The sequence below is a fragment of the Mus caroli genome, unplaced genomic scaffold (genome assembly GCF_978045245.1).
Source record: "Mus caroli unplaced genomic scaffold, Mus_caroli_1 scaffold_8, whole genome shotgun sequence".
Taxonomy (NCBI): Eukaryota; Metazoa; Chordata; class Mammalia; order Rodentia; family Muridae; genus Mus; species Mus caroli.
This window is the reverse complement of record NW_028227263.1, coordinates 111,285,873-111,312,711: the sequence shown is the minus strand read 5'-3', so window position 1 is coordinate 111,312,711 and position 26,839 is coordinate 111,285,873. Positions and strand designations below refer to the sequence as shown.

At 46.1% G+C, this 26,839-nt stretch overlaps 1 protein-coding gene across 2 annotated transcripts in view; it reads right to left on the bottom strand.

Moving 5' to 3' along the window:
• Window positions 1-171: 171 nt before the first annotated feature.
• Tdrd12 (tudor domain containing 12) overlaps window positions 172-26,839 on the bottom strand; it is an 84,423-nt gene continuing 57,755 nt past the window's right edge. For both annotated transcript variants that reach the window (XM_021169021.3, XM_021169020.3), the window contains exons 21-31: window positions 26,345-26,444; window positions 23,472-23,659; window positions 22,596-22,806; window positions 20,466-20,558; window positions 18,163-18,335; window positions 4,649-4,758; window positions 3,435-3,498; window positions 3,233-3,346; window positions 2,997-3,150; window positions 2,846-2,912; window positions 172-2,377 (exon numbers count right to left, since the gene is read on the bottom strand). In XM_021169021.3, the coding sequence (XP_021024680.1) occupies window positions 2,283-2,377; window positions 2,846-2,912; window positions 2,997-3,150; window positions 3,233-3,346; window positions 3,435-3,498; window positions 4,649-4,758; window positions 18,163-18,335; window positions 20,466-20,558; window positions 22,596-22,806; window positions 23,472-23,659; window positions 26,345-26,444 (1,369 nt within the window). In that variant the 3' untranslated portion in view covers window positions 172-2,282. The remainder of the gene's footprint in view (window positions 2,378-2,845; window positions 2,913-2,996; window positions 3,151-3,232; window positions 3,347-3,434; window positions 3,499-4,648; window positions 4,759-18,162; window positions 18,336-20,465; window positions 20,559-22,595; window positions 22,807-23,471; window positions 23,660-26,344; window positions 26,445-26,839) is intronic.

Sequence of the window (26,839 nt, the reverse complement as noted above, 5' to 3'; positions counted from 1 at the left end):
TTTTACCCTGTGCTGTACATAGCTGCTCTGTGTCCAAGGCAACTCCACTGGGGCCAGCATCACACTCATGCTAACTTGCTGCCTTTGCTGGCATTTTACTCTCTAGAAAGTGTAAATGTTCCTTTGCATTTGACACAGAACAAGAAACTGTGACCAACATTACACTGGCGCTTTATTGATGATCCACTGCAAAGACAAGACACTCGTATCATATGGGAGCAATTCTAGAGCACAAACTCCTCAAGCATTTCCATGTCACATTTCAGAAATCTACCTCAATCAGCACAGTTTAATCTAATATAGGAAAACAATAGCTGATGTTTGCATAGCCAGTCTCCCATGTGCTACAAGATACTGCTCAGAGGTTTAAGTATTGGAAAATCTGACCACCTGAAAAAAATGATGTAAACAGAGCTGTGTCCCATTTCCTTGGGTTTTCTGGGACAGCCTGCCACTTGCACTCAGTGTTCAGTGCCACCACAGCCCTTCACCAGCTGGGGGGACCTGCGTTTGTACAAATGGACACTGACCACGCCCAGCCTCACAGCTGAATTGTTCCAGCAAGACACCATGCTTTCTGCTGTCTCAAGAGCCACTTTGCATTATGGCCACTCTGATACCAGCCTATCAACCTGAGAGTCATAGCAGCAAAAAGGATGTCCTCCTGGTAGCTGCCCAGGCTGGGCAGTCTCTGACCACTGGCAGAGGTCTGACCCTTCTCACAGTCACTGTGAAAGCCAGGTGTCTACCCCACAGCACCCTGGACTATCTTGGGCTGCGTGTGCTGAGATCTTATTTTACAGATAAGAAAACCAAGAGCCAGTGGGCCCAGCCCTGCTCCTGGCACAGAGAGCCTCAACTCTGCAGCGGCTCACTCCTGGAGTAACAGAAGTCTTGACCATCTGTGTTTCTTTTTATTTTTTTCTTCAGTTTTTTTGACACTGGTTCTTATGTAGCCCATGCTGGCCTGACACTTCTAGATCCTCCTGTCTCCACCTCTCAAAAGCTGGAATTACAGGCATGGGCACATCCTGGGATATCCATCCTTTCTGATATGAAGAGGAGTAAGCGCTTGGGGTAGTCACTCAGCAGTGCGGTCTCATCCAGGCCCCTTCTCACTTCTAGGGAAGCTGATGCAGAAATGCTAAGACACAGGGTTGTGAAGTACCCAGAGGCTCACCCTCCCAATTATTTCAGTGGCATTTAAATGATAACTGCACACACCCCTTCCCCAAACCAGAGTGTTACAGCTGCATTCAAAGTTGCCATTAGTGTTCTCAGGACTCACCTCATGGGGCACTCTGAGTGTTAACAACAAGCACTATGTTAGCATTTCTGAAAGCAAGTTCTGCCCAGCGGCCTGTAAGTCATTTGGTCCTGCTGAGTCTATCTTGCCTTTGGGAAAAGAAGTGAATTTGCATCTCTTAGAAGCTATCAAAGCCAGGAAAATGTAGGGGGTATTTGTGTGGCAGCAGTAGGTGCACTTAGGTCCCTCCCATGGTGATAGGGGCCGGCAAGCAGGGCTGGGTTTGTAAAAGTGTAGATGGGAACTTCAGTTTCTGTGTGTGAGACAAGCTCTGAGCAGTGTCACGCTCAGGTCTACACAGCAAAGGAGTAAACTAACTCCTTACACGGACAATCTACTACCTAATGTCAGGCAGGGATGCTCGCCCTCCGGTTCTACATGGAGTAGTCGGGATGAGCGGAGACTCACTGAGCACACACTGCACGAGCGTGCCTTACACTGGACCTTTGCTTGAAGAGACATTTTTGGAAACAGAACCTCCCTATACAGGCCAGGCTGCCCTCAAACTTGCAATCCTCATGCCTCAATCTCTTGAATGTTTGAATTTAAAATGTCTCTAACTTGCAGGGCAATGGTGGCGTACGCCTTTAATCCTAGCATCTGGGAGGCAGAGGCAGGCGGATTTCTGAGTTCGAGGCCAGCCTGGTCTACAGAGTGAGTTCCAGGACAGCCAGGGCTACACAGAGAAACCCTGTCTCGAAAAACAAAAACAACAAAAAAAACAAAACAAAACCAAAAAAATGTCTCTAACTTTCTGTGCCCCTGATTGCAGACCCTTCCTGGACTTTGCTTTGACAATCTTATCATAACCTGGCATGTCTACCCACTTTAAGTCAATTAAGAATCTCTCATTGACATCCATGGCAGTGCCACACAATGACAGTGACAAGCCACTGTCCAGGTGAAGGAGTTAGCCATGACTCATGTGTCCACTTCTGCCTTGTCTTCTCACCGTGGCGTTGGTTCACTCACGGCCTCACTCACTCTCACTTCCATCAGTAGTGTCTGAAGAGGAACCGCTGCTCTCAGCCAACGCTGCCACTTTGCAGGACAGGTTTTTAGAATTTACAACTAGAAGAGTTGGTATATTGAAAATAGTTTAGTACAGGTAATTACCCACACCACTATTTTGGTTGGTATAGCAAAAGTCCCATGGGCCTAGCTCTGGTTTTCTTGCAAATTATTTAAGCAAGCAATGAGCAGATAAGCAGCTGCTCTTAAATAGTTCTAAGGAAGAATATCGTCAAGGGTTTAGAGGTGTAGTATGGAACTGATGGTGTAGCTCAGTGGTACTGTGCTTTCCTACATACATGAAGCTATGGGTTCCATCACTCAAAATAGTTGAAGAAGAGTGTTCACTACTAAAGACCAATACATACTCATACGAGAACATTTAGCACCAAGATCAACCCTGGTTTCTAGGAACATTCATTAATCATTATTTCCACAAAGGTAGAATCCCCAAGAACAGCTTGTATCCACCCAATCTCCCTGCCCCGCCCCCACCCTCACCCGGGAAGCAGGGCCTGCCCATCTCACCCTTGGAGAAAGGGCTGTCCTCCTCATACTCCTCCCAGTGGTCAAAGTCAAAAGCCACATTAGGATTCTGTGCAACACAAGAGTGGACACAGGTGTGTAAGTGCAAGGTGCTCACGATCAGCAGCAGCCAGCCTCAGGCACACCAACTCACCCTCTGCTTGAGGAGGCCACACCAGCACTCCTGTTTCTCTTTTGCAAGTGTGATTAGAGGTTCATCATCCTTAATTATGCATTTGCAGTCATCTTTCCTTATGTCACCTTGCAGTTCCAGATCAGCCAAGTAAAACTTGTCTCCTACCCAGGCACTAGATTTTCAATAAAAATAAAGTCAGCCATCTAAAATGTATGTGATTTTAATTTTACTTTATCAGATACACACAAACCTACCTGAAAATGACTCTATCTGTAAAGAATTTACACTTATAATCTTTGACATTCCTTATTTTTATCTTTAAGATGACCACATCATCTTTTTGGAACCACTTTATTTGTGGGTGAAAGCTGGAAGGGAAGAAAAGGGCTTTGTACTTGGAGCATGCAGCTGCAGGCTGGGGGAGCTGCCCTGCGGCAGAAGCACATACCTACCTACCTTCTTCCATGTGGCTGTGGAGCTTTGCTAATGGTCTCGCTGCCAATGTCTCCAGATAAAACTCCTACACAAAATCAATGTGAAAATTTCCAGATTATTTATATACAACATACACACACACATTTTTGGTACCCAAGGCAAAGCAACTTTTACACACAGGATTATGTTAAGAGTATAAATTTCTGCTGGATGTGGTGGTGCACCCACAGATATGTAGAGAGACTCTGTCTCAAAAAACAAACACAAAGAAAATAAATTTCATTAAAACTCAGGCATCTAGCCGGGCGTGGTGGCGCACGCCTTTAATCCCAGCACTTGGGAGGCAGAGGCAGGCGGATTTCTGAGTTCGAGGCCAGCCTGGTCTACAAAGTGAGTTCCAGGACAGCCAGGGCTACACAGAGAAACCCTGTCTCGGAAAAAAAAACAAAAAAACAAAAAAACAAAAAACTCAGGCATCTAGTAGTAAATATTAGAAGAAACTAAAATGCACATCATTTAGGAAACTGACACAATAATCTAAACTAGAATAAACTTTCAAAGAACAGAATCTAGCAGGCAAGTGCAGGTGCTCTTGCAGAGGGGCCATGCTGCACTGCTGGTGGACAGGCGTCCAGGCCTGCTGGGCCCTTAGCCCACAGGCTTCCAGAACAGGCCAGCACTCAGACAGAACAACTGCTGAACAAACATCTCTAGGACAACAGAATTTAGACTTTACCTAAAATACTTAAAACATAAAACAAAGCTCTAGATTTGATTCACAACAATGCAAAAAAAAAAAAAAAAAAGCAGTTTTAATCACAATAGCACCTACGGAAAAACAACCTTACTGTTCTCAAAAACCCCTGGTATAAAAATAAACACTAGTAATTTATATTATAGAATATAAATAACATAAAAATGAAACCACACCACTGTCTGCAATGCTACAGACTGGAGGAAGCTGCAGTGTACGTGACATGCTTCCAACTTAGCAAAACTGGCAGTGATAGGAACAAGAAGAAAAAGGTGGGTCACTGGGGAGGCTCTGCCAACTCTGGCCAGTAGATGTAAGTGCGGACGGTCTCTTCACTGGTTAACTCTCCCCACAGAGACAGCCACACTGTTCAGTGCTGTCCATGTGGGCTGTTCTATGCTCAATACCTCAGTAGAAGGGAAGCCTAAATATGGGAAAGTCACAACTTGAGGTCAAGCTTCTTTTAAATACAGGCACTAACCAGGCTTTTGGTTATCTGAGTCCTCCTGGAAACCAGCTCCTCTTTCTGTACCTCCGTCTCCTTGCTGAGTGCCCTGCAAACACACGGTGTCTTCTACTGTTGTAGGTATCCTGAACAGAAGAGGCAGAGGTTAAATGGATTTGAGGAGACTCTGGCACAAGACGGTACAGACATTAAACAACTCAGATGCATCCTGGAGTCAAACCTACCTGGAGTTTGTGTGGGCTACAGACAATGGGAGTGCAGGCTAGTCAGCTTTGCTCTTGTGTGCTCTTGCGGCAACCAAGCACCCAGGTAGGAGTGGGGTGGCTAGACACCTGATCAGAGAAAGATGCTCTCTCGCTTGCTCAGCTGGCCTTTCCTTCAAGCTCCTTGAACTGGGAAGGGGAGCACACGCAGCTTCTCCACTCACACAGAGAGCACAGGTGCAGAGCTAGTTTCTCCTCCTCCCTACCTGGCTCCTCCAATGTCTTTCCCAGAATCTGTTATTACTAGTTTGGGTCAACTTCTAGAAATATTGTTTTCATAAAATGTAAGTATCAGTGGGGTAGGGGCAGGGAGGTGGCTCTCCAGCTCTGAGGTCAGTGAGGCAGGAAGGTCTAGAGTAAGATGTGGCTTCAAAAAAAAAATTCCATTCACATCTTTATGCACAGAAATCCACTAAATCCAATACAGTTCCCTTTCATTTTTGCCTATTACTAATTTAGAGATTACCTCATTCAGGTGACCATCTTGAAAAAAATTTTACCCCCCCCCCCCCCCCACACACACACTGCAGCCAAGAGCAGTGGTACACACCTTTAATCCCAACTCTTGGAAGGCAGAGGCAAGCAGATCTCTTGAGTTCAAGGACAGACTAGTCTACACAGCAAGTTCTAGGACAGCCAGGACTATGTATAGACCTTGTCTCAAATAAAAAAAAAGTAAAAATATTTATCACTAATCTTTTGGCTCTTTAAGTAGATAATCAGTTGTTTTAGTTAGGGTTTCTGTTGCTCTGACAGAACACTTCTACCAAGAGCAACCTTGAGAGTAAAGAGTTTATTTCAGTTTATAGTTCCACATCACAGTCCATCAGTGAAGGGGAGAGAGCAGGGCAGGAACATGGAAGCAAGAGCCAATGCAGAGGCCATGGAGCAATGCTGCTTACTGGCTTGCTTCTTGTGGATTTTCAGCTGCTTGTTTTATACAACTCAGGACCACCAGCCCAGGAGTGGGAGTATCCATAGAGAGCTGGGTCCTTCCTCCTCCATCAATCACTAAGAAAATGCCCTATAGGTTTGCCTACAGCCCATTTTATGGAAGTATTTTCTTAATCCGGGTTCCCTCTTCACAGATCTGTCTAGATTTGTATTAAATTGACAAAAACAACCAGCACAGAAGTCATGTTGTTCAAAATAAAAAACAAAAAGGTTGATACCAGGGAACACTTCCTTGCAACCCCACTGCCCAGTTTCTGTGCTTATGGATGACAATGCAATTCACTGTGCACAGGCTTTTAGAGAGAACTTAAGCTTACACCTGCATGGCAGATACAGACATCTGTAAAGAGAGCAAAGGCTTACTTTGTCTCTGGAGGCTTCTGTTTATATGAACCTAGCCTACAACCCTGGAACTGGCAGAGGGCCTCCATCTCTGCCTCCACCAAAGCACTGCCCTCCCTCCCATACTGGATACAAGCATGCCTACCCACCCCAGTCTGCCCCTTCCTCCTTACATGCCTTATCTTCAACCTCACTCCAACAGGCCAGGGGCCCTTCTTGCTGCTTCCTCAGTACAGATTGTCCTTTCAGTTGACCTTAAAACGTGCTGTGTCCTAAAGCAAACTCTGGGCCTTTGAGCTGGCCCCACCCAAACATCTCTTCTTATCCACAGCGTCAACACTCTCTGTCATTGCATCTTAGAACCCCAATCCCTGTCAGCCCCTCAATCCTGTGACCTCACATCAGGCAGAGCCCAGAACGTCCTCCTCTTCCTATCCCAGGGGCCACCCTCACCTGCCTACCAATCTTTCTGAGCATCATTTTATCTCCTCATTCCTACATGCTGCTTTCAGCTCTGAATACTTTTTTTTTTTTTTCGAGACAGGGTTTCTCTGTGTAGCCCTGGCTGTCCTGGAACTCACTTTGAAGACTGGGCTGACCTCGAACTCAGAAATCCATCTGCCTCTACCTCCTGAGTGCTGGAATTAAAGGCGTGAGCCTCCACCGCCCGGCTCTGAATACTTTTGACATGCCCACAGCCTAATTACACAGGCAGAGATACCAAACATGCCTACTCTTGCTAATGGGCCACACTTGCCTGGCTCCTGATTTCTTCTCAAAGGCTCTCTTCTCATAGCCCTAAAGTTCCACCACCACCCTCTATCAGAATCTCCCTAAACTTGAAACTCTAAGTGCTATGTAATAGGAGTCTCTTTCCAGACCACTACATCCTATACTTCTGAAGAGTAAAATTTGCTATTTAGTCTTTAATAAACAGGCCCAGGCAAGTCCAGGCACAGCAAGACCCACCCTGTAGCAAGGAATGTCTGGCCATAAAAGATAAGAAAAGGAATGCAAGAACTGGCCAGAGCTATCAAGGCTGATTCAATAGCCATCTGGCAGGATGGCGCCTCCCTGGGTGGTGCCTCCCTCAGTCCACCATAAATCATTCATTAACCAGATGTCCTGTGAACCTCGATAAGTCCCAGGCCCTTATGCCTCCCTACGCCCTAGCTGGCACGTACTACCCTGTTAACTTGTAATCACCCCACTGACATTTAAATGAGCCAATCATGTGTAACCGCGCCAATTCTTTCTACTCCTCCCTTTTGGTTTGTGGTTTTTGCCTTTATAAACCTGTGAAAAGTTTAGGCCGGGGTCGAACTCCTCTACCCCTGCACGGTGTATGAGTCTTGACCCCAGCATGCTGGTTTGAGCGCTCCTTTGTTGCTTGTGTGCCATTAAAGCCTCGTGTGGTTACAGCAAGCTCAGTCTCAGCGTCTCACTGGGTGCGCACCTGAGACTTGAGTGAGGATCTCCCTTGGGGGGGGGGGGGTGTCTTTCATTTGGGGGCTCGTCCGGGATTTGCGCGACCACCCAGGGGTCCTAGACCCACTTGGAGGTAAGGTCCTCTGTCTTGTCTTGGTTTTGTGTCTATATTCTCTCTGAAAATCTGGTGCGCAGTTTTGGTTTTGCAAATGCTCTTTTGAGGCCACGTTCCAGGAGGGAGAGCGGAGTGGATAAGGATAGATGTGTCCAGGTGTCCACCATTCGTTCGTCCCAGGAGGACAGGGGGAGGACCAGGGACGCCTGGTGGATCCCCCGCGGAGAGAGTCAGGAGACAGGTTTTCTCCTTGACAATCTGTTTCTGAGGCCTGTTTCTAGGCCGTCTGATTCCTTTCAGGAATTCTGGTTGACTCGGAGTCAGGTACTGGTTTTGTCTTTGAGTCTTGTAGTCTTTGTAATTGTTTTTATCGTGTGTGTGGCAGAGCTCGAAATGGGACAGACTGTGACGACCCCACTAACAGTGACTCAGAACCATTGGACGGACGTTAAGACTAGGTCCCACAATCTTTCCGTCGAGGTCAAGAAGGGACCTTGGCAAACTTTTTGCTCCTCTGAATGGCCAACTTTCGGTGTGGACTGGCCATCGGAGGGAAACTTCAGCCTGCCTATTATTCTCGCGAGTTGTTTTTCAGGCCGCGGGGGGGGGGGGCAATCCTGATCAGGTACCGTATATTATCGTGTGGCAGGACCTGGTCCAAAACCCACCACCCTGGCTGTGGACCTGGACTTCAGGAGCCTAGGCAGCGATGGTGGCCATAGCCACGAAACCAAAAGTGACGTCCCCAGATCTGCCAGAGCCCGTTCCATCGCCCCCCTCTCCCCACCGCGCATCTATCCTGAAATTGATGATGTCTTTCTCCTTGACTCCTCCCCACCTCCTTACCCCCAACCAACTCCTCAACCCGTTCCCCCACAGCTGCCTGCCCCAGCGGACCCCCGGGCGGCCTCTGAGACAGGACCGAGAGGAGGGACTCGTAGCCACAGAGGCCGCAGCCCAGAGGGAAGTGGATCTAGACCAGATTCCACCGTTGCTTTGCCTTTAAGAGCTAATGTGGGGGGACCTGCCCCTGCCCCTGGGGAGTTGGTCCCACTGCAGTATTAGCCATTTTCGTTGGCCGATATGTATAACTGGAAGACTAATCACCTTTCTTTTTCAGAGAACCACTCAAGGCTTAACGGGATTCCTCGAGTCCCTAATGTTCTCTCATCAGCCCACTTGAGATGACTGCCAACAACTTTTGCAGGTCCTCTTTACAACTGAAGAGAGAGAAAGGATCCTGCTAGAAGCCAGAAAGAATGTCCCAGGACCAGATGGGACCCCTCACTAATCTCCCCAACCTTGTAGATGCAGCTTTCCCCTTGGCCCGTCCTGACTGGGACTTCAACACTGCGGAAGGTAGGGAGCGTCTCAGGGTCTCACGGTCTACCGTCGGACTCTAGTAGCAGTTCTCAAGGGGGTCGCACGGCGACCCACCAATTTGGCCAAGGTAAGAGAAGTTCTTCAGGGTCTAGTGGAGCCGCCCTCCGTTTTCTTAGAACGACTAATAGAGGCTTATAGGAGATATACTCCATTTGATCCCTCCTCAGAAGGACAGCAGGTGGCAGTAGCTATGGCTTTTATTGGTCAGTCCGCCTCTGATATTAAGAAAAAGTTGCAGAGGCTGGAGGGGCTTCAGGATTATGCTTTACAGGACTTAGTGAAGGAAGCTGAGAAAGTGTACCATAAGAGAGAAACAGAGGAAGAGAAACAAGAGAGAGAGAAGAAAGAGGCAGAAGAGAGAGAACCGGCGTGATCGCTGGCAGGAAAGGAACTTAACTAAGATTTTGGCCGCAGTAGTAGGTGAAGGAAGGTCAGAGAAAGGACAGTCAGGGTACCTGGGCAACAGGGCAAGAAGACCCCCAGGAGGACAAAGATTACCGCTTGAGAAAGACCAATGTGCATATTGCAAAGAAAAAGGACACTGGGCCAGAGAATGCCCCAAGAAGAGACAGAGGGGCCCCAAGGTGCTGGCCCTCGAGGAAGATTAGGGGAGTCAGGGTTCGGCCCCCCTCCCCGAGCCTAGGGTAATTCTCTCCGTGGAGGGGACCCCTGTTAATTTTTTAGTAGATGCAGGAGAAGAACATTCAGTTTTGACCGAGCCATTAGGACAATTGGGATCCAAAAAGACTTTGGTTGTGGGAGCCACAGGTAGCAAGTTTATCCCTGGACAACCAAAAGGATTTTAGAAGTAGGAAAAAATAAAGTGACTCATTCTTTTCTTGTGATAACTGAGTGCCCGGCGCCCCTGCTAGGCAGGGACCTTTTGACAAAATTAAAAGCACAAGTCCAGTTTACTTCTGATGGACCTGAGATCTCATGGAATAAGAATCCAGTGGCATGCTTAGTTTTAAATTTAGAAGAAGAATATCGCCTCCATGAACAGAAGTCTGGGACTTTACCCTCTAAGGAATGGCTGACAGCTTTTCCAGAGGTTTGGGCAGAGCAGGCTGGGATGGGACTGGCTAGACAAGTGCCACCTGTCGTAGTCAAGCGGCTGCCACACTTGTTTCAGTCAGGCAGTACTCCATGAGCCAAGGGGCTAAAGAAGGCATTCAACCGCATATCCAGAGACTGCTACAACAGGGTATATTGGTCCCGTGCCAGTCCCCTTGGAACACCCCCCCTTATGCCGGTGCGTAAGCCTGGGACAAATGACTATCGGCCTGTCCAGGACTTAAGAGAAGTCAATAAGCAGGTACAGGACATTCACCCAACCGTGCCCAACCCTTACAACTTACTGAGTTCTCTGCCGCCTGAACGGTCCTGGTACACTGTCCTAGACTTGAAGGATGCCTTTTTCTGTCTCAGGTTGCACCCGAGTAGCCAACCGCTATTCGCTTTTGAGTGACGAGACCCAGAGGGAGGACATACGGGTCAGCTAACCTGGACTAGGCTGCCACAGGGATTCAAAAACTCACCTACCCTCTTTGATGAAGCTCTCCATCATGATCTCGCACTTTTCAGGGCACAGAATCCCCAAGTATCTCCTTTGCAGTATGTAGATGATTTACTCCTTGCAGCCTCAACCCAGGAACTATGCCTCGACGGGACCAAAAAGCTCCTAAATGAACTAGTTGAGTTGGGGTACCGGGTATCTGCTAAAAAAGCTCAGCTATGCTGCACTGAGGTGACCTACTTAGGTTACACCCTCCGAGAAGGAAAGCGGTGGCTCACCGAAGCTCAAAAGAAGACCGTGATGCAGATCCCGACCCCCATCACTCCGCGGCAAGTACGTGAGTTTCTGGGGACAGCGGGATATTGCAGACTCTGGATACTGGGGTTCACAGCGCTGGCGGCCCCTCTGTACACACTCACTAAAGAAAAAGTCCCGTTCACCTGGACAGAGGAACACCAAAAAGCTTTTGATGGCATAAAGGCTGGTCTACTTGCAGCCCCTGCTTTGGCCCTGCCAGATTTGACTAAGCCTTTCACCCTATATGTTGATGAGTGGGCTGGAGTAGCCCTCGGAGTCCTGACTCAGACTCTGGGGCCCTGGAAGCGGCCAGTGGCCTACCTGTCAAAAAAACTGGATCCAGTCGCTAGTGGATGGCCCTCTTGTCTAAACGCCATTGCTGCAGTAGCCCTACTTGTTAAAGACGCTGACAAGCTTACTCTGGGTCAGCATGTGACTGTAATTGCTCCCCATGCTCTAGAGAGTATTGTGCAACAGCCCCCTGACCGTTGGATGACTAATGCCCGGATGACCCACTACCAGAGCATGTTGTTAAATGACCGAGTGACTTTCGCCCCACCTGCCATCCTCAATCCTGCCACCCTCCTCCCCGAGACAGATGACTCCACCCCGGTGCATCAATTTACTAATATCCTGGCTGAAGAAACTGGAACGAGAAAGGATCTGACTTATCGACCTTGGCCAGGTGTGCCTGACTGGTACACAGATGGGAGCAGCTTTGTGGTAGAGTGAAAAAGAGGAGTGGGAGCGGCAGTGGCGGACGGAAAACAGGTAATTTGGGCAAGCAGTCCTCCAGAAGGAACTTCAGCTCAGAAGGCTGAGCTCCTGGCACTAACTCAAGCTCTGCGGCTGGCAGAAGGTAAGGCGATCAACATTTACACTGACAGCCGCTATGCTTTTGCCACAGCCCACATTCATGGGGCCATCTATAGACAAAGGAGGCTGCTTACCTCGGCAGGCAAGGACATTAAAAACAAAGAAGAAATCTTGGCCCTCCTAGAGGCTATACACATGCCTAAGAAAGTGGCCATCGTCCACTGCCCTGGCCATCAAAAGGGGCAAGATCCTGTAGCCCAGGGAAATCAGATGGCAGATTGGGCGGCCAAACAGGCAGCACAAGGTGTCCCTACGCTGCCTCTAGGGACTATAGAAGAACCAAAGGGAACCCCAGAGATCAGTTTTGAATATACCTCCAAAGATTATGAAATGATTGAAGATCTTGAAGAACAAGGAAAGTCCAAGGGATTTAGCTACCATGGGATTGCAAGAACGAAAGAAGGAAAAATTATTTTGCCCTATAGAGAAGGAAAGGTGTATGTAGAACGCATTCATCACCTGACGCATCTGGGGGCAAAGAAATTGTGTGACTTAGTCCAGTCCTCAAACTATTATGTACTCAGGCTACATCCCGTAGCCGAACAAGTAACTAAATCCTGCAAAGCGTTTGCCCTAACCAATGCTGCATGCCCCTTTAATGAACAAGGAAAAAGACAACGGGGTGGGGTGGGGGTGGGGGGAAGGGGATAGACCCGGAGTTTACTGGGAAGTGGACTTTACTGAGATCAAACCAGGAAAATATGGTAATAAGTATTTACTAGTTTTCATAGACATCTTCTCAGGATGGGTAGAAGCCTTCCCCACCAAGTCTGAAACTGCTCAGGTGGTGACCAAGAAGATCCTTGAAGAGATCCTACCCCGGTTTGGGATCCCCAAGGTAATTGGCTCAGACAACGGCCCGCATTCGTTGCCCAGGTAAGTCAGGATCTGGCCACACAGTTGGGGACTAATTGGAAATTACATTGTGCTTACAGACCCAGAGTTCAGGACAGGTAGAGAGAATAAATAGAACCCTAAAAGAGACTCTAACTAAATTAGCTATTGAGACCGGCGGCAAAGACTGGGTGACCCTCCTTCCCTTTGCGCTCCTTAGGGTCTGAAACACACCTGGACGTTTCGGCCTTATCCCTTATGAAATTCTACATGGGGGACTGCCCCCCTTGACTGAGTCAGGCGGGATATTGGATCCCAGCGCTGATTCTTCCTCACCCTCTACTCTGTTCACCCATTTAAAGGCCTTAGAAGTTGTCAGGACACAGATCTGGAACCAGATCAAAGAAGCCTACACTCCGGGGACCACTGCGGTGCCCCACAGGTTCCAGGTCGGAGACTCAGTCCTGGTCAGACGACATCACGATGGCACGCTTGAGCCTCAGTGGAAAGGACCTTATCTAGTGCTGTTGACCACACCCACGGCCATAAAGGTAGACGGGATCACCTCCTGGATCCACGCCTCCCACATAAAGAAGGCACCCAACCAAGATAAGAACGACTACAGAGACAATTGGACGGTGGCTGTCACTGATAATCCTCATAAGCTGCGCCTTCGCTGTGACACCAACCCTGGATAATAACCCTCATGCCCCCCAAAGTCTGACTTGGGAAGTGCTCAATGAAGTGGGTGGCATTGTGTGGTCAGCAACAGGAGTACACCCTTCATGGGCGTGGTGGCCTGTCCTCCAACCTGACGTCTTTAAGCTGGCTGCCGGATCCCCAGTCTGGGATCTTCCAACCCATGAAAAACTAGATAAGCCTCCCCCAGAGGAACAGTGTGTCTCAGCTGGAGTGGAGGGGACCTGGGTGGGGTGCTCAGGGCAGCTCTTCCAAGCAAACCTTCAGGCAACCGATTTCTACGTCTGCCCCGGGCAAGGATTGAGCAGAGATAATGCGAGGAAATGTGGAGGGGCAAAAAGTTATTTCTGTGCTAAATGGGGATGTGAAACTACAAGAGAGAACTATTGGAAACCTTCTTCTGACTGGGATCTAATTGTTGTAAAAAGGGGCTGCGAGCCTGAACACATGGCACAAGGTGAAAGACATCCTTACAGATACCTTGATAGCGGATGTGCTTCGTCCAACAGCCCCTGGGGCCCATGCAGAGGCGATTATTGCAATCCTCTTAATATCAGTTTTATATCACAGGGAAAGCAAAATCGCCAGTGGCTAAAAGGGAATCGCTGGGGGTTGAGAATACACGTTGGAAGAGGAGACCCTGGGTTCGTTTTCACTATCAGTGAAAACTAAAGAGTCTGCCCACACGAACCATAAGCCCCAATACAGCACTTGCCAACCCCCGCCTTCGGCCCATTCCTATTTCCACCCAGAAAGCTCCTAAGTTTACACAGCTCTCAGGAGAAGTTTCCTCCCGCAGTCCTGTTCTACCCCTGTTCACCGCCCCCTTACCCCCAGACACCGAAAATCGCCTGTTTAGACTAATGCAGGGGCGTTTCTAGCCCTCAATCACACCAATCCCAATGCCACCCAATCCTGCTGGTTGTGCTATACGTCCAACCCCCCTTACTATGAGGGAATAGCCCAAGTACGAGCCTACAATAAGACCATGGACCACTCTCGATGTCCGTGGGGAAAAAAACAAAAAGTTAACCTTAGAGGCTGTTTCAGGAAGCGGGCTCTGCTTGGGTCAAGTACCTCAAGACAAGCAGCATCTTTGTAACCAGACCCAGCATATCCAGGCGGCTGACAAGAGTCGGTACCTGGTACCCCCTTTAGACACTGTTTGGGCTTGCAATACCGGATTAACCCCTTGTGTGTCTGCAGCTATTTTTAATTCCACTCGAGATTATTGCATGTTAGTGCAACTCGTTCCTAGGCTCCTATACCATGATGAGGGCTCCTTTTTAGATGAATTTGATCACCGAACCCGATACAAACGGGAACCTGTCATTCTGACTTTGGCAGTCTTAATGAGCATAGGAATAGTGGCTGGGGTCGGAACCGGAGCTGCTGCCCTCATTCAACAGCCCTACTATTATAATGAGCTCAGGGCAGCTATGGATGCAGACCTAGGGGCGCTAGAGCAGTCCATTACCAAACTCGAAGAATCTTTGACCTCGCTATCAGAGGTAGTATTGCAGAACAGGAGGGGGCTAGATCTACTTTTTCTTAAAGAAGGTGGACTCTGTGCCGCACTAAAAGAAGAGTGCTGTTTTTATGTAGACCATTCCGATGTTATCAGGGACTCCATGGCTAAGCTCAGAGAAAGGTTAGAAAAACGAAGCAAAGAAAGAGAAGCATATCAAGGATGGTATGAAAACTGGTTTAACAGGTCTCCCTGGTTTACTACACTAATATCCACCCTGGCAGGCCCTCTGATTATCCTTTTCCTCCTGCTCACTTTCGGGCCATGCATTTTAAATAAACTGGTTGCTTTTGTTAAAGATAGAGTGAACACCATACAAGTCATGGTCCTCAGACAGCAATATCAGGCTCTTAAGGGGAGGAAGGGTCGCTCTAAGATTAGAGCTATCCACAAGAAGAAGTGGGGAATGAAGAGTAAAATTTGCTATTTAGTCTTTAATAAACAGGCCCAGGCAAGTCCAGGCACAGCAAGACCCACCCTGTAGCAAGGAATGTCTGGCCATAAAAGATAAGAAAAGGAATGCAAGAACTGGCCAGAGCTATCAAGGCTGATTCAATAGCCATCTGGCAGGATGGCGCCTCCCTGGGTGGCACCTCCCTCAGTCCACCATAAATCATACATTAACCAGATGTCCTGTGAACCTCGATAAGTCCCAGGCCCTTATGCCTCCCTACGCCCTAGCTGGCACGTACTACCCTGTTAACTTGTAATCACCCCGCTGACATTTAAATGAGCCAATCATGTGTAACCGCGCCAATTCTTTCTACTCCTCCCTTTTGGTTTGTGGTTTTTGCCTTTATAAGCCTGTGAAAAGTTTAGGCCGGGGTCGAACTCCTCTACCCCTGCACGGTGTATGAGTCTTGACCCCAGTATGCTGGTTTGAGCGCTCCTTTGTTGCTTGTGTGCCATTAAAGCCTCGTGTGGTTACAGCAAGTTCGGTCTCAGTGTCTCACTGGGTGTGCACCTTCCCGAGACTTGAGTGAGGGTCTCCCTTCGAGGGTCTTTCACTTCAAAGGTTCTGCATCCGTCTCTGCTCTGACCTTGCTCTGACTACAAGCAAGTTAAGATTCGCTCTGCTCAATTCCAAGGCTGTAGTGTGAAGAGGACTTGCACAACTCTGCCCAGAGTTAAGGAATAAATCCCACGAATAATAGCATCTTCATTGTTAAAGAATACCTTATAGTAATAGAAACATTTCTTGTTTCTTTGAAGTATAAGGAAAACCACTAGTATCCTAATTCCATAAGTTGCTTCAACAAAAACTAAAGTCATTTCATATTACAAACTATTTTATCTTTGCCAGATTCTATGGCCACCTTCCCCTTCATCTGTAATTTAACAACCTTCCAAGGTCACCACAGTGAACCCATAGGCCAACTAGATCCTCACACCATGGCCTGGGCTCCAGGAACTCAGCAAATTATTCCAAGACTTGATGAAGGAGATTATATGATGTTGAGATGCTGTACAGCAAAGGACACAATCACTAGAGTGAATAGAAAGCCTACAGCAATGGAGAAAAGTTGTTGCCAGCTATCATCAGACAGGATGTATAAAGCATTGCAAAATTTAAACACAAAACAACAAAATTATCCACTCAATAAATAAATTGATAAACCGAATAGACAATCCTCAAAAGAAGAAATACCAATGGCCAATAAATACTTGGATAACATGTTTATCCTTGGAGGTCAGGTAAATGCAAATTACAGCTGCTTTAGGCTCCATGTCACCCTGTCAGAATGACCATTAGTAAAAAAAGACCTCAAATTCTGGGGAGGATGTGGTTACCATGGTTGGCATCTAAAATGTGCAGTCACTATGGAAATCAGTTCACAGGTGCTCAGAACTGAACTTAGGTCCTCCGTAATACAGGCAAAAGAGGGAGGGAGGATGGCAGATGTGGGATGGGGGATTGGCGGAGAGGTAACCCGGAAGTGGGATATCATTTGAGAAATAAACGAATGGAATGATTAATAATAATAATAATGAAAAATAAAATAAATCCTAGACATGATACTAAAGTTAAAAAAAACAAAACAAAAAAACAGTAGGTGCTCTTAACTGCTGAGCCCTCTCTCCAGCCAGCGCCCCCTGCCTCCATAGCTTTTACTTGCACATTCCTGCTGGCAAATAAAATGAAGCAGAGTAAGCAATAACTTCGCAGTTGTGAATAGGAAAATAGATTCTAATAGCATAGAGGGTAGATATCTGCCCAGCTCTAGTGCTGTTTAAGGCTTATTGTAAAAATAAAGGTTGTGTGTGCCTTTTATCCAGGAACTAAGTGGCTAAAGGGGGATTGGGATTAAGAATTCCTACAGCAGACTGGATGGGAAACACTTTTATAAGCTTCTGCAAAATGTGATTTGCCACCATTTTCAGGGATCCCAGAATGGATCTGACCAAAGGCCATCATCCTAGCCAGTATTTAATTAAAGTTTACTTCAAATTTATAGTAGTGGTTTTATTCTCCAACAGTGGGATTAACACTTCTCAGAGTGACTTTACTATATATGTTTTTTTTTTTAAGATTGCTCAATTTCTAACCCTAAGAGCTGCCCCTGGGGTCATGAGAGCAGGAGAGCTGGCCCTGCTCCTTGCCAGCTGCGGCACTCTAGAGCATGGGCTCCACACCTTGCCTGGGCAGCAGTGGAGCTGGCCCTGGTGTAGCAGAGGTGTGGGTTAAACGGCCCTTGGAGGGCATGAACTCCAGCAAGCTGGCCCCAGGGTCCCCAGAGAGGGGAAAGATGACCCTGCCCTTCCACATCTGCAGCACTGGTGGTGTGGCTGTGGGTCTGTGGACGCCTCCCTCCCCAGCGGCACACAAGATGAGCTTGAGGACATGCTCAGAGGGACACTGAGAGTGCATCCTTAGATCAGCAGCCCCACACACAGTATACATCAGTCGTATGCTCAGTGTGTGATAACGTAGCCAGGAATGGAGCAGAAAAGCGCACGTGTTTTCCACTCAAACACAGGCACAGCCAGGGAGCCCCATCTCTGTTCTTCCCCTGGTGTACTGTACTTTGAGTATACCCGAGTGTACTATCAAACTGCACACTGTGTTATCTGCAAATAAGATGTCAACAAAGTCCTTTCTGTAGAAGAAACAATGAAAACAATGTGCCCAAGACTTGCTTCTATCACTCCAGCAACACTAGAGGGGTAAGCTGTGTGTAGGACAACAAGATGCCCTGAACCCTGAAAGCTTTTAAAGCTGAGGGTTAGAACATGGAGACTCCTTAAACTTAACCCTATGTTATGTTTTCCAAAGGGAGAGAGAAATGCACTTACGAGGTCTGGCACGGAAGGTCCTCAAAGGCTGGCAGTTTAGCTTCTTTGTATAGTTTTTTCAGTTGTTCTAGGTGTTCTGAATTATCAATACCCATTCCCATGGATAAAATTTCAGCTCGAACATTATAATCAATGATAGAAGTTTTTAGATTTGAAAGTTTTGTAACATGTACCTTCAACCAAAGGGGGGGGAAAGCAATATTTGTTAAGTGTCACATTCTGAATCTTGACTGGGTCACTAGTACTCTCACAGCCTTTTGTCCTCCTAGATGCACTCAGATATATGTCTCAGTGTGCAAGGCTTCCTGCAGCAGCCAGGTATCTTATCACTGAGGCGATGGTAGAATCCTGTCAAGACTCACCCCATACTGACTGCAGGGTTCTATGTTATGGGCAGACCTGTGGTATGATACCTTAGTGGATAGCATTCTAGGAAGCTGTAACCAAATACAAACCCTTTGTGCTTGCTTCCTTCTTCCTTTCCTTTGGCCTCCTTGACAAGGCTTGGATTCCTCATGTGCCTTAAAAGGACTCATCATAACAAGGCTCCGAGTCCTGAGTTCTACGCCATTTTATCTACTTGTTTTTCTTCTAGCCAAAGCATTTCAAGTTGGACAATTTAAGGAAGACTTGCTATGAAACCCCACAACAGTGAGATCCCTGTGTAGAGAGGTGTGGCTAGAGGTCAGGTGCTCCCTTCTGTGGAAGGACAGGGTTGGGGATAGGACAGGCTGGCCTGCTGAGCACACAGTCCAACTGAGAGGCGCACAGAAGAGTCTACCTTCACTCAGTGAGCGGGAGGAGGTTGCTCTGGGAAGACAAGCTGAAGTGCTGCTCCCCTTTGGTATGTCAGTAGACACCGGCAGTCACTTTACAGCTGTGGAAACAAGTCGGTTTTCTTTTTTTTTTCTTCCTTAGAAACATTCATTTTTATGTGTATAGATGCCTTGCTTACATGTATAGCTGTGCATCATATATGTGCCTAGTACCCACAGAGGCCAGAAGAGAGCATGAGATAGCTGTGAGCTATCATATGGGTGCTGGAAATACAACCCTCCAGAAGAAAATCAGTGCTCTTAACCACTGAGCCATCCTCTAGCCCCTCTTTTTTGCTTCTTATTCTGATTGTACTAAACAAACAAACAAACAAGCCATAAAACCATTGCTTAATAAAGTTTCCTTTTTTTCTAAAAAGAACTATAATCCTAATTATGACACTACATTAGACTCCTAAACCTCTCTACTTACCTGCTCTAGTAATTGATATTTTTCTTTCCTAAAATGACTTTTTCTGTAATTCATAAATCTTGTATTTAGCTCCCCTTTAATGTGTTAAATCTTTCCCAACCATATGAAATTTATTTTCAACAGATGGGAATTGAATTTCTTTAAGTATTTTAAGTAATCAAAACAAGTGAGGTTTGTCTGATGCAGCAGAATTGTGAAGAATTCATGAGGTGCAGACAGAAAGGGGCAGTGACAGCAAAGACATACAGGCCTCTGAGCCACATGTCACATGGTCACAGTGTGGAAGACTTTCTCTTCCACACTGGCACAACAGGGTCTTTTTTTTCCACATGTGGAATTCAAGGATATAGTATGGCCTTCGCACATAGTGGGGGCTCAACAAATGCATGGTGAAGCAATGGGGCAGAATTGATGAACACAGAAACAGCTCTGAGTGCCAAGGACCAGACTCCTCATTAGTGACGGCCCCAGGGCTTTAGGAACAAGGAAAGGCAAGCATTCGGGGTAAACTCTGACCTGTGACTTCTTAAGTAAGTTGGGCAGCAGGCTCAGAAACCTATGTAATGATCTGTGATTTATAATCCAAATGGTAAATGAAGAACCACTGTAGGGCTGGTGAGATGGCTAAGTGGGTAAAAGCACCCGACTGCTTTTCCGAAGGTCCGAAGTTCAAATCCCAGCAACCACATGGTGGCTCACAACCACCCATAATGAGATCTGATGCCCTCTTCTGGTGTGTCTGAAGACAGCTATAGTGTACTTACAAATAAATAAATAAATCTTTAAAAAAAAAAAAAAAGAACCACTGTAAATATTAGAGAATGCCACAAGCAGTAAGGAAAGGTTCATGAACTTAAGTTACGGTACAGATGTGCATTACACACAATGCCCACATGCACTGTCACCATGAAAAAAATCTCACCACACAAAAACAAAACCCATACCAAATCCATGACCCAAATAACATGAAAAACATCTCCCCTATCACAAAGCCTCAGGTAAACCTCCATTAGAATCCTTTGCATCATTTCTGTATCTTTCAAAGAAACACTTACCATTGGGTCGATCCAAAGGGTGTTTCCCAGAGCCAGCACTACTTTAGCATCATGCGTTTTCCCAACAATTTTATGGTGGATGTATCTGGTAACCTGAAAAAAATCCTTTGTTATTCAACTGAAGCTTTAGGCAAGCGCCTTAGCCTGCACATGCTGTATGGTGCACAGTACAGTGAACATATTGCCTCTGCTTCCCGTAACAGCTCTCTGCGGGCAGGCTCCTTTCTCATCAAAGGTGAAGCAGAGTTTAACAGAGCATGTGTGCAAAGGTTCAGGAACTTGCCCAAGACCGCATGTGAGTTCTGACAACAGGAGGAGGCCTGGGCCTTTGAACCTGTAATGCTGTTTCTCACTAGGGATAGTGGACCCATCTCCTCTGTCAACCTTCAGCACATTACCACTTTCCTCTCAGGAAGGGCCACAACAGACAACTGTCTGAGTTATTTCTCATGCTATTTTAATCCCTGTAAAACAGGACAGGAGAGAGTTGGCCCTTGTCATGAGATGGTTTCAATGCACCCGGGACAGTGAGTGGCTTGAGAACAACTCACAGGAGAGCTTGTCCCATGTGCTGTCTAGTTTTATATCAGTTTGACACAAGCTAAGTTATTTGAAAGAAGATTGAGAAAATGCCTCCATTAAGATCTGGCCATAAAGACATTTTATAAAATTAGAACTGGTGGATTAGGATTAATGAGGGAGGCTCAGCCCAATGTGGGTGGAGCCATCCCTGGGCCGATGGTCCAGGGTTCTATAAGAAAACAGCCTGACTAATCCAGGGGAAGCAAGCTAGTAAGCAGAATGGCTCCATGGCCTCTGAATCAGCTCCTGCCACCAGGCTCCTGCCCTGCTCCCGTCAGTGATGGACTACAGTATGGAGGTTCAGCCAGATAAACCCTCTCCTCCAGAACTCGCTTTTGGTCCTGGTGTTCCATCACAGCAATGGTAACCGTCACTAGGACCGGGTCCCATTTCTACAGAAGGCTCTCTTCAGTGAGACTTGCTCAGCCATCTTTACAGACCAAAGGTTTCACAAAAGACAAGGACTATGACCTTCCTGATGTGCAGAACGCAGCATGGCACCTAACATACAATGAACATTCAGTGAATTCTTATTAGAACCGAGGAGGACGATTTCCAGGTGGAAAAGGCTGTCCATTAAACTTATGACTGCAAGGTTGCATTTAAATGGATACTGACTCACTGCCTAGGTAGTGTTTAGCCTTCTTTAAAACACAGCGGGGTTTTCAATTTACGTCATAATGGCAGATCTCATCTCCCATAAACCAGCTTCCATAAATTTAACCTTCTAGAATCAGGTGCATTATCATAACAGAACTCATTGTTTTGGCAATAAACAGAACTGTCTATCAGCCCCAAACCTATCTTAGACTGCCATGTGACTGAGTGAAATGGTCTTCAATGTTACATTGCATTGTAATGAACACATTACATTGCATTGCATTGCATTGAACAGGCATTTTTGCTGTTGGTACCCTAACTGGTTGATGACATTCTTGGGATCCCCTGTATCTTTATGACCTGTTCTGGCATGTTCTCCCCTCTCCCCTCCCGCCAGCCCGTGTCTCTCTCTCTCTCTCTCTCTCTCTCTCTCTCTCTCTCTCTCTCTCTCTCTCTCTCTCTCCCTGCTCCCAATCCTGACAGAATCATTTGGCCACCCCAGGGAAAGTCCATAACCTGTGCCCCTATTTTGCACAGGTACTCACATTGTCTTCTTTTTCAAACTGACTCCATTCTAAGACAGAACACGAATGGCTCAGGCTACATTGCCAGGAGTCCTTGATGCCTTTCCTGTGGTGCTAGAGCTGTTACAGTGGTGCACAGTAATATTAGGAACCTCAGGAAATCATGCTTTTAATGACCTAAAATTGTCAGGCAAAGGCTTGAATTTAAGACTCAAGTAGTTATAGTCCCAGTTACTCGTGAAGCTGCCCCAGAGGACTGTTTGAATCTAGGAGTTCAAGACTATCCTGGGCAACACAGTGAGACCTCATATTAAAACAAAAAACCCTCTACATATAGAAACTCAAACTAAGTAGCAATTCTTTTTATGTTCTGGGTTAAATGTACTGCCAAAGTCAATAAAACATAAGAAGCTAAGTAACCCACCTTTGGGTTCCATTCAATTTCACTGTCAGCTGGTTTAACCCTACAAACAATGAACTCCACAGCCTGAGGGGGCAGAGTGTGGAACTTCTCAGGGAGCAGCAGCAGCTGGTCTCTTGTGATGAGCTTGGTCCTGCCTTCATCTATGAATTTCACCAGGACACTCCCCAAACCCCAGGTGTCTTCCTTCTGGCTCACGTCCAACACCTGAACCCTAAAGAACAGCAGGGACATCAGGGAATCCAAAAAGGAAGCCTCCTTATTCTGTTACACTGAAGTTTTGCTCTACAGCAGAGGAGTCTTTAACTGGCAGACTGTCTAAAGCACACACAACCATAGAACAGGCAGCACTTCTGAGAAGAACAAACCCTGTATCTGATACTGTAATAAAAGTTAACACAGGAGAGGCTCTGGGTTCTGAGAGGAGACGTGCAGGCCATGTGTAAATCACATGGTAGGCACAAATCAGCACGTGGGTGGGGGGTGCTGGACACTAACTGTGCCATCCACTGAGCTGGCCTTAGACAACTTACTCAACCCAGCCATGGCTCCTCTTGCTTTTCTGTAAAGCAGTGCTTCTTCTATAGGAATCTGAGAGAAATTCAATGAGTTGCAAGGAGTGTGCATGCTACACAGTGATGGACCAATAACTATTTGGAGTATTATGGCCACTGTACTCTGTGCTCAGGAGCTAGCATGGTGTCCTATGCACATCTGTAGTGGAAGTTTTGCGTTCTGTGTACAAGTACCACTTTCCTGGGGGGTGGTCAGGCTCAAAGTTCACACACTCCATACCAGACATTGGTGAGAATAAGCATCCAACACTACTTAAATTACTCACACCTCACAATTGTAGAGAATAGATTACAGATCATTTACCTCTGGAAAAGTGTTTTTTCTTCTAATCCATACAACCCCAAATTCTCCACCTTTTTAGCAGCTGTTTTATTACTGGACTCCTTAAAATATTCATTCATTTCTGCATTAAGAGTTTCATAAAGATCCACATGTTTATCAATTATACGACCAAAGTAATTGGTTGCATTTGAAATGTAAAAAGGTATTACCTGAAATAAATACAATGAACACATGTAGAAGACAATGAAATAAAACCCACACGAGTGACAGCTGCAGAAATCAGTCAGCACAACAGGACCCCATGGTATGCACGAAAGACAGAAGAATAAGCAGGAGGCAGGCCAGACACTGGGCCAACACAAGAGAACCACCACACACACAAATAATGACGTCCTCTTTTAAACTTAACAGAGGACATTTCAGAGAAAATTCCAGTTTTCAAAAACTTCATTTTAGGGCCCAAAAGATGCTCAGCTAGTGGAGGTACTTGCACATAGCCCTGATGGTCTAAGTTGGATCCTTGGATTCTAGAGCCTACAAAGGAGACTATAAAAAATGACCTTTGACCTCTGACCTGTACCTGTGCACTCACATGCATACATACAATAAATTAAAAATTTTGTTTTAGTGATTTTCACCTTTTTTGTTTTGTTTTGTTTTTTGTTTTTCGAGACAGGCTTTCTCTGTGTAGCCCTGGCTGTCCTGGAATTCACTTTGTAGACCAAGCTGGCCTCAAACTCAGAAATCCGCCTGCCTCTGCCTCCCAAGTGCTGGGATTAAAGGTATGCGCCACCATGCCCGGCTGTGATGTTCACTTTTAGTTTAGTCCTTTGTTCACATTTTAATTGAAATTATTATACATCTATTTAAAAACTGCTTGTGTATTTTAAAGTTTTTGTACAGGTAAATATGTTGGACATATTACCTCACACATCCCAATTTCCCACCCACCCTTTTCCTGCCCTCCTCCCTCCTGTTTATCCTCTAGACAATTCCACTACTACTTTTCTTTAATGTGTACACCCATGATTTTATATAAAATCAATAGGGGGAATATATGATATTTCCCTTTCTGAGAACGGCTTAATTCACTTAGAATGACTATCTCCCAGAACATCCATTTTTCTGTAAAACACAGAACTTTATTCTTCTTTACGGCTAACAAACATTCCATAACTAAGATGTTGATAACAATTTTCCCACTGCAGCCTGCATGAAACCTCCTGCCACTATGGAAGCCGGCCACCAAGGGAGTTCCAGGTTAACCAGAGTTATGTAGTAAGACCTTATCCAATGAAGCAATAATTGAAAGATTATTATTTTATACAAAGAATAAAGTAAAATGTATTGGGGTTATCTATTCAGCACTAAAGGGAAGCAGGTTCAACAGGCTCTAGAATCACTCCTCAGTACTGTCCCCTAGAAAATACCAACATGAATCTGAATTAGGAAAACTTAAAAATGAGTTAACAAAATTAGAAATGAAAGAAAAAACCATGTCAATAATGAAACCCTATTAGCTTGGAACATAAATATACTCAGCAGTACAGCTGGGCCAACAAGACGCCCAGTGCATAACAGCACTCGCTCGCCCTTGAAGCCTGGAGGCCCAAGTGTGAGCCCAACCCTCTCTACATTAAGAAGACACATGTGGAGGTGTGCAGCACACAGAACAAGGTGGATGTAGAGAAGGAACACTGGCACTAGCTAGCCCGGAGTCAACAAGACAAAAACAAGAGCATCCCTGCCTCAACAAGGCAGAAAGCTGTCCTTTAACCTCTAGATGCAAACTTTGAATTTTTTCTCTGTGTTTCATATAAATGATACACACACACACACACACACACACACATATATAATTTAAATACATTTTAACATCCAAAGTCACTATAAGCATGTCTTTATTTGAAAAAAAAAAAGTCTTTGCAAATACCATTAAGTATCTCCTCATGAGGATACATGCAATTTTGCTTTACATTCGAGGAATCCTTAAATGGCAGACTATTTAAAGCACATGTAAGCATGTAGCAGGTAGTACTTCTGTATACAACAAATGTTCTAGGAGGGGCAGCTTTAAACGAATGGGTGAGCCTTCCACACAGTGACAAGTACTTTTTACTTTTAATAGGGAAACAGAGAGAAGAGGAGAAGCCTACTTAAAGAAAGCAGCAGTGACCTAAAGAAGCAGACTAAGGGAGATGCAATTCCAAACCAAGCCATGTCAAGCCGGAGGGTTCCTGGAGTTAGCAGGCAGCAGGGGCAGGGAGAGACGACACAGACAAGGACAATGTCCTGCATGGACTGAAGGCTTGCCTGTGCTGGGATCAACTGTGGGCCCAGAGCCCTCGTGTGAGTCACCAACTGCAGTGCTCTGTTACAGCAACCCCAGGAAGCTAACACGATAGACAGACAGTGGTTAATTCTTTCTGATACTTTAAAAACAGTTTGTTTTCTCTAAGAGCATAGCCCTTGGCAAACCCTACATGTTCCAGTGAAGGCCACACTTCCAAAAACATGTGGGCAGCACAAACTGGACTCCTCAGCTTCGTGTTGCAAGGAGGACACCAAATCAGGTGGGTAAGAGGGTGGAGCTGGGAGGAGGTGGAGGATTGGGATAAATATGATCAAAACATGTAATAAAACTCTCAATAAAACTAATAAGCCAGGCGTGGTGGCACACACCTTTAATCCCAGTACTGGGGAGGCAGAGGCAGGTGGATTTCTGAGTTCGAAGCCAGCTTGGTCTACAAAGTGAGTTCCAGGACAGCCAGGGCTACACAGAGAAACCCTGTCTCAGAAAAAATTATAATAATAGTAAAAAATTAAAACAAAAAGTTTTCATGAAAATGACTTAACACTGCTAACCAGTAGGCAAAAATACTAGCAGAACTTACCCTAATGTGTCCAAACACTGGTAGTGTTTTACTGGATAATTTCCTTGGGATGTCCATTTCTGGATTAATGTGGTGCCGGTCAGGACAGATCCTTTTGTCTCTGGGGAAACAAAAGGACTAGATTTTAAAACAAGAAGAAAATACGTTAACATGAAGTGCTAATGTAGTGGGTTGGTCTGGTGCTGCTTATATATAGAATAATGTTTTAGCATATATTCTAATACTAAAGAAATACTGGCTTCTCAAGATGTGATTGCTGCCAACAAGCAGATTCTCACATAAACTAAGTGATGCTATATGAACCTTCTCATCAATTTAACTGGTCAATAAAAGGCTAGAGCTGTGATTGGGCAGTAGAGGGAGAAAGAAGGGACTGGAGGATAGAGTGAGGTTGTTGCAGGTGTGGGGGGGAGGAGAAGGAGGAGAAGAAGAAGGAAGAAGAGGAGAAGGAAGAGGAGGAGGAGGAGAAGAAAGGAAGGAAGGAAGGGAAAGAGA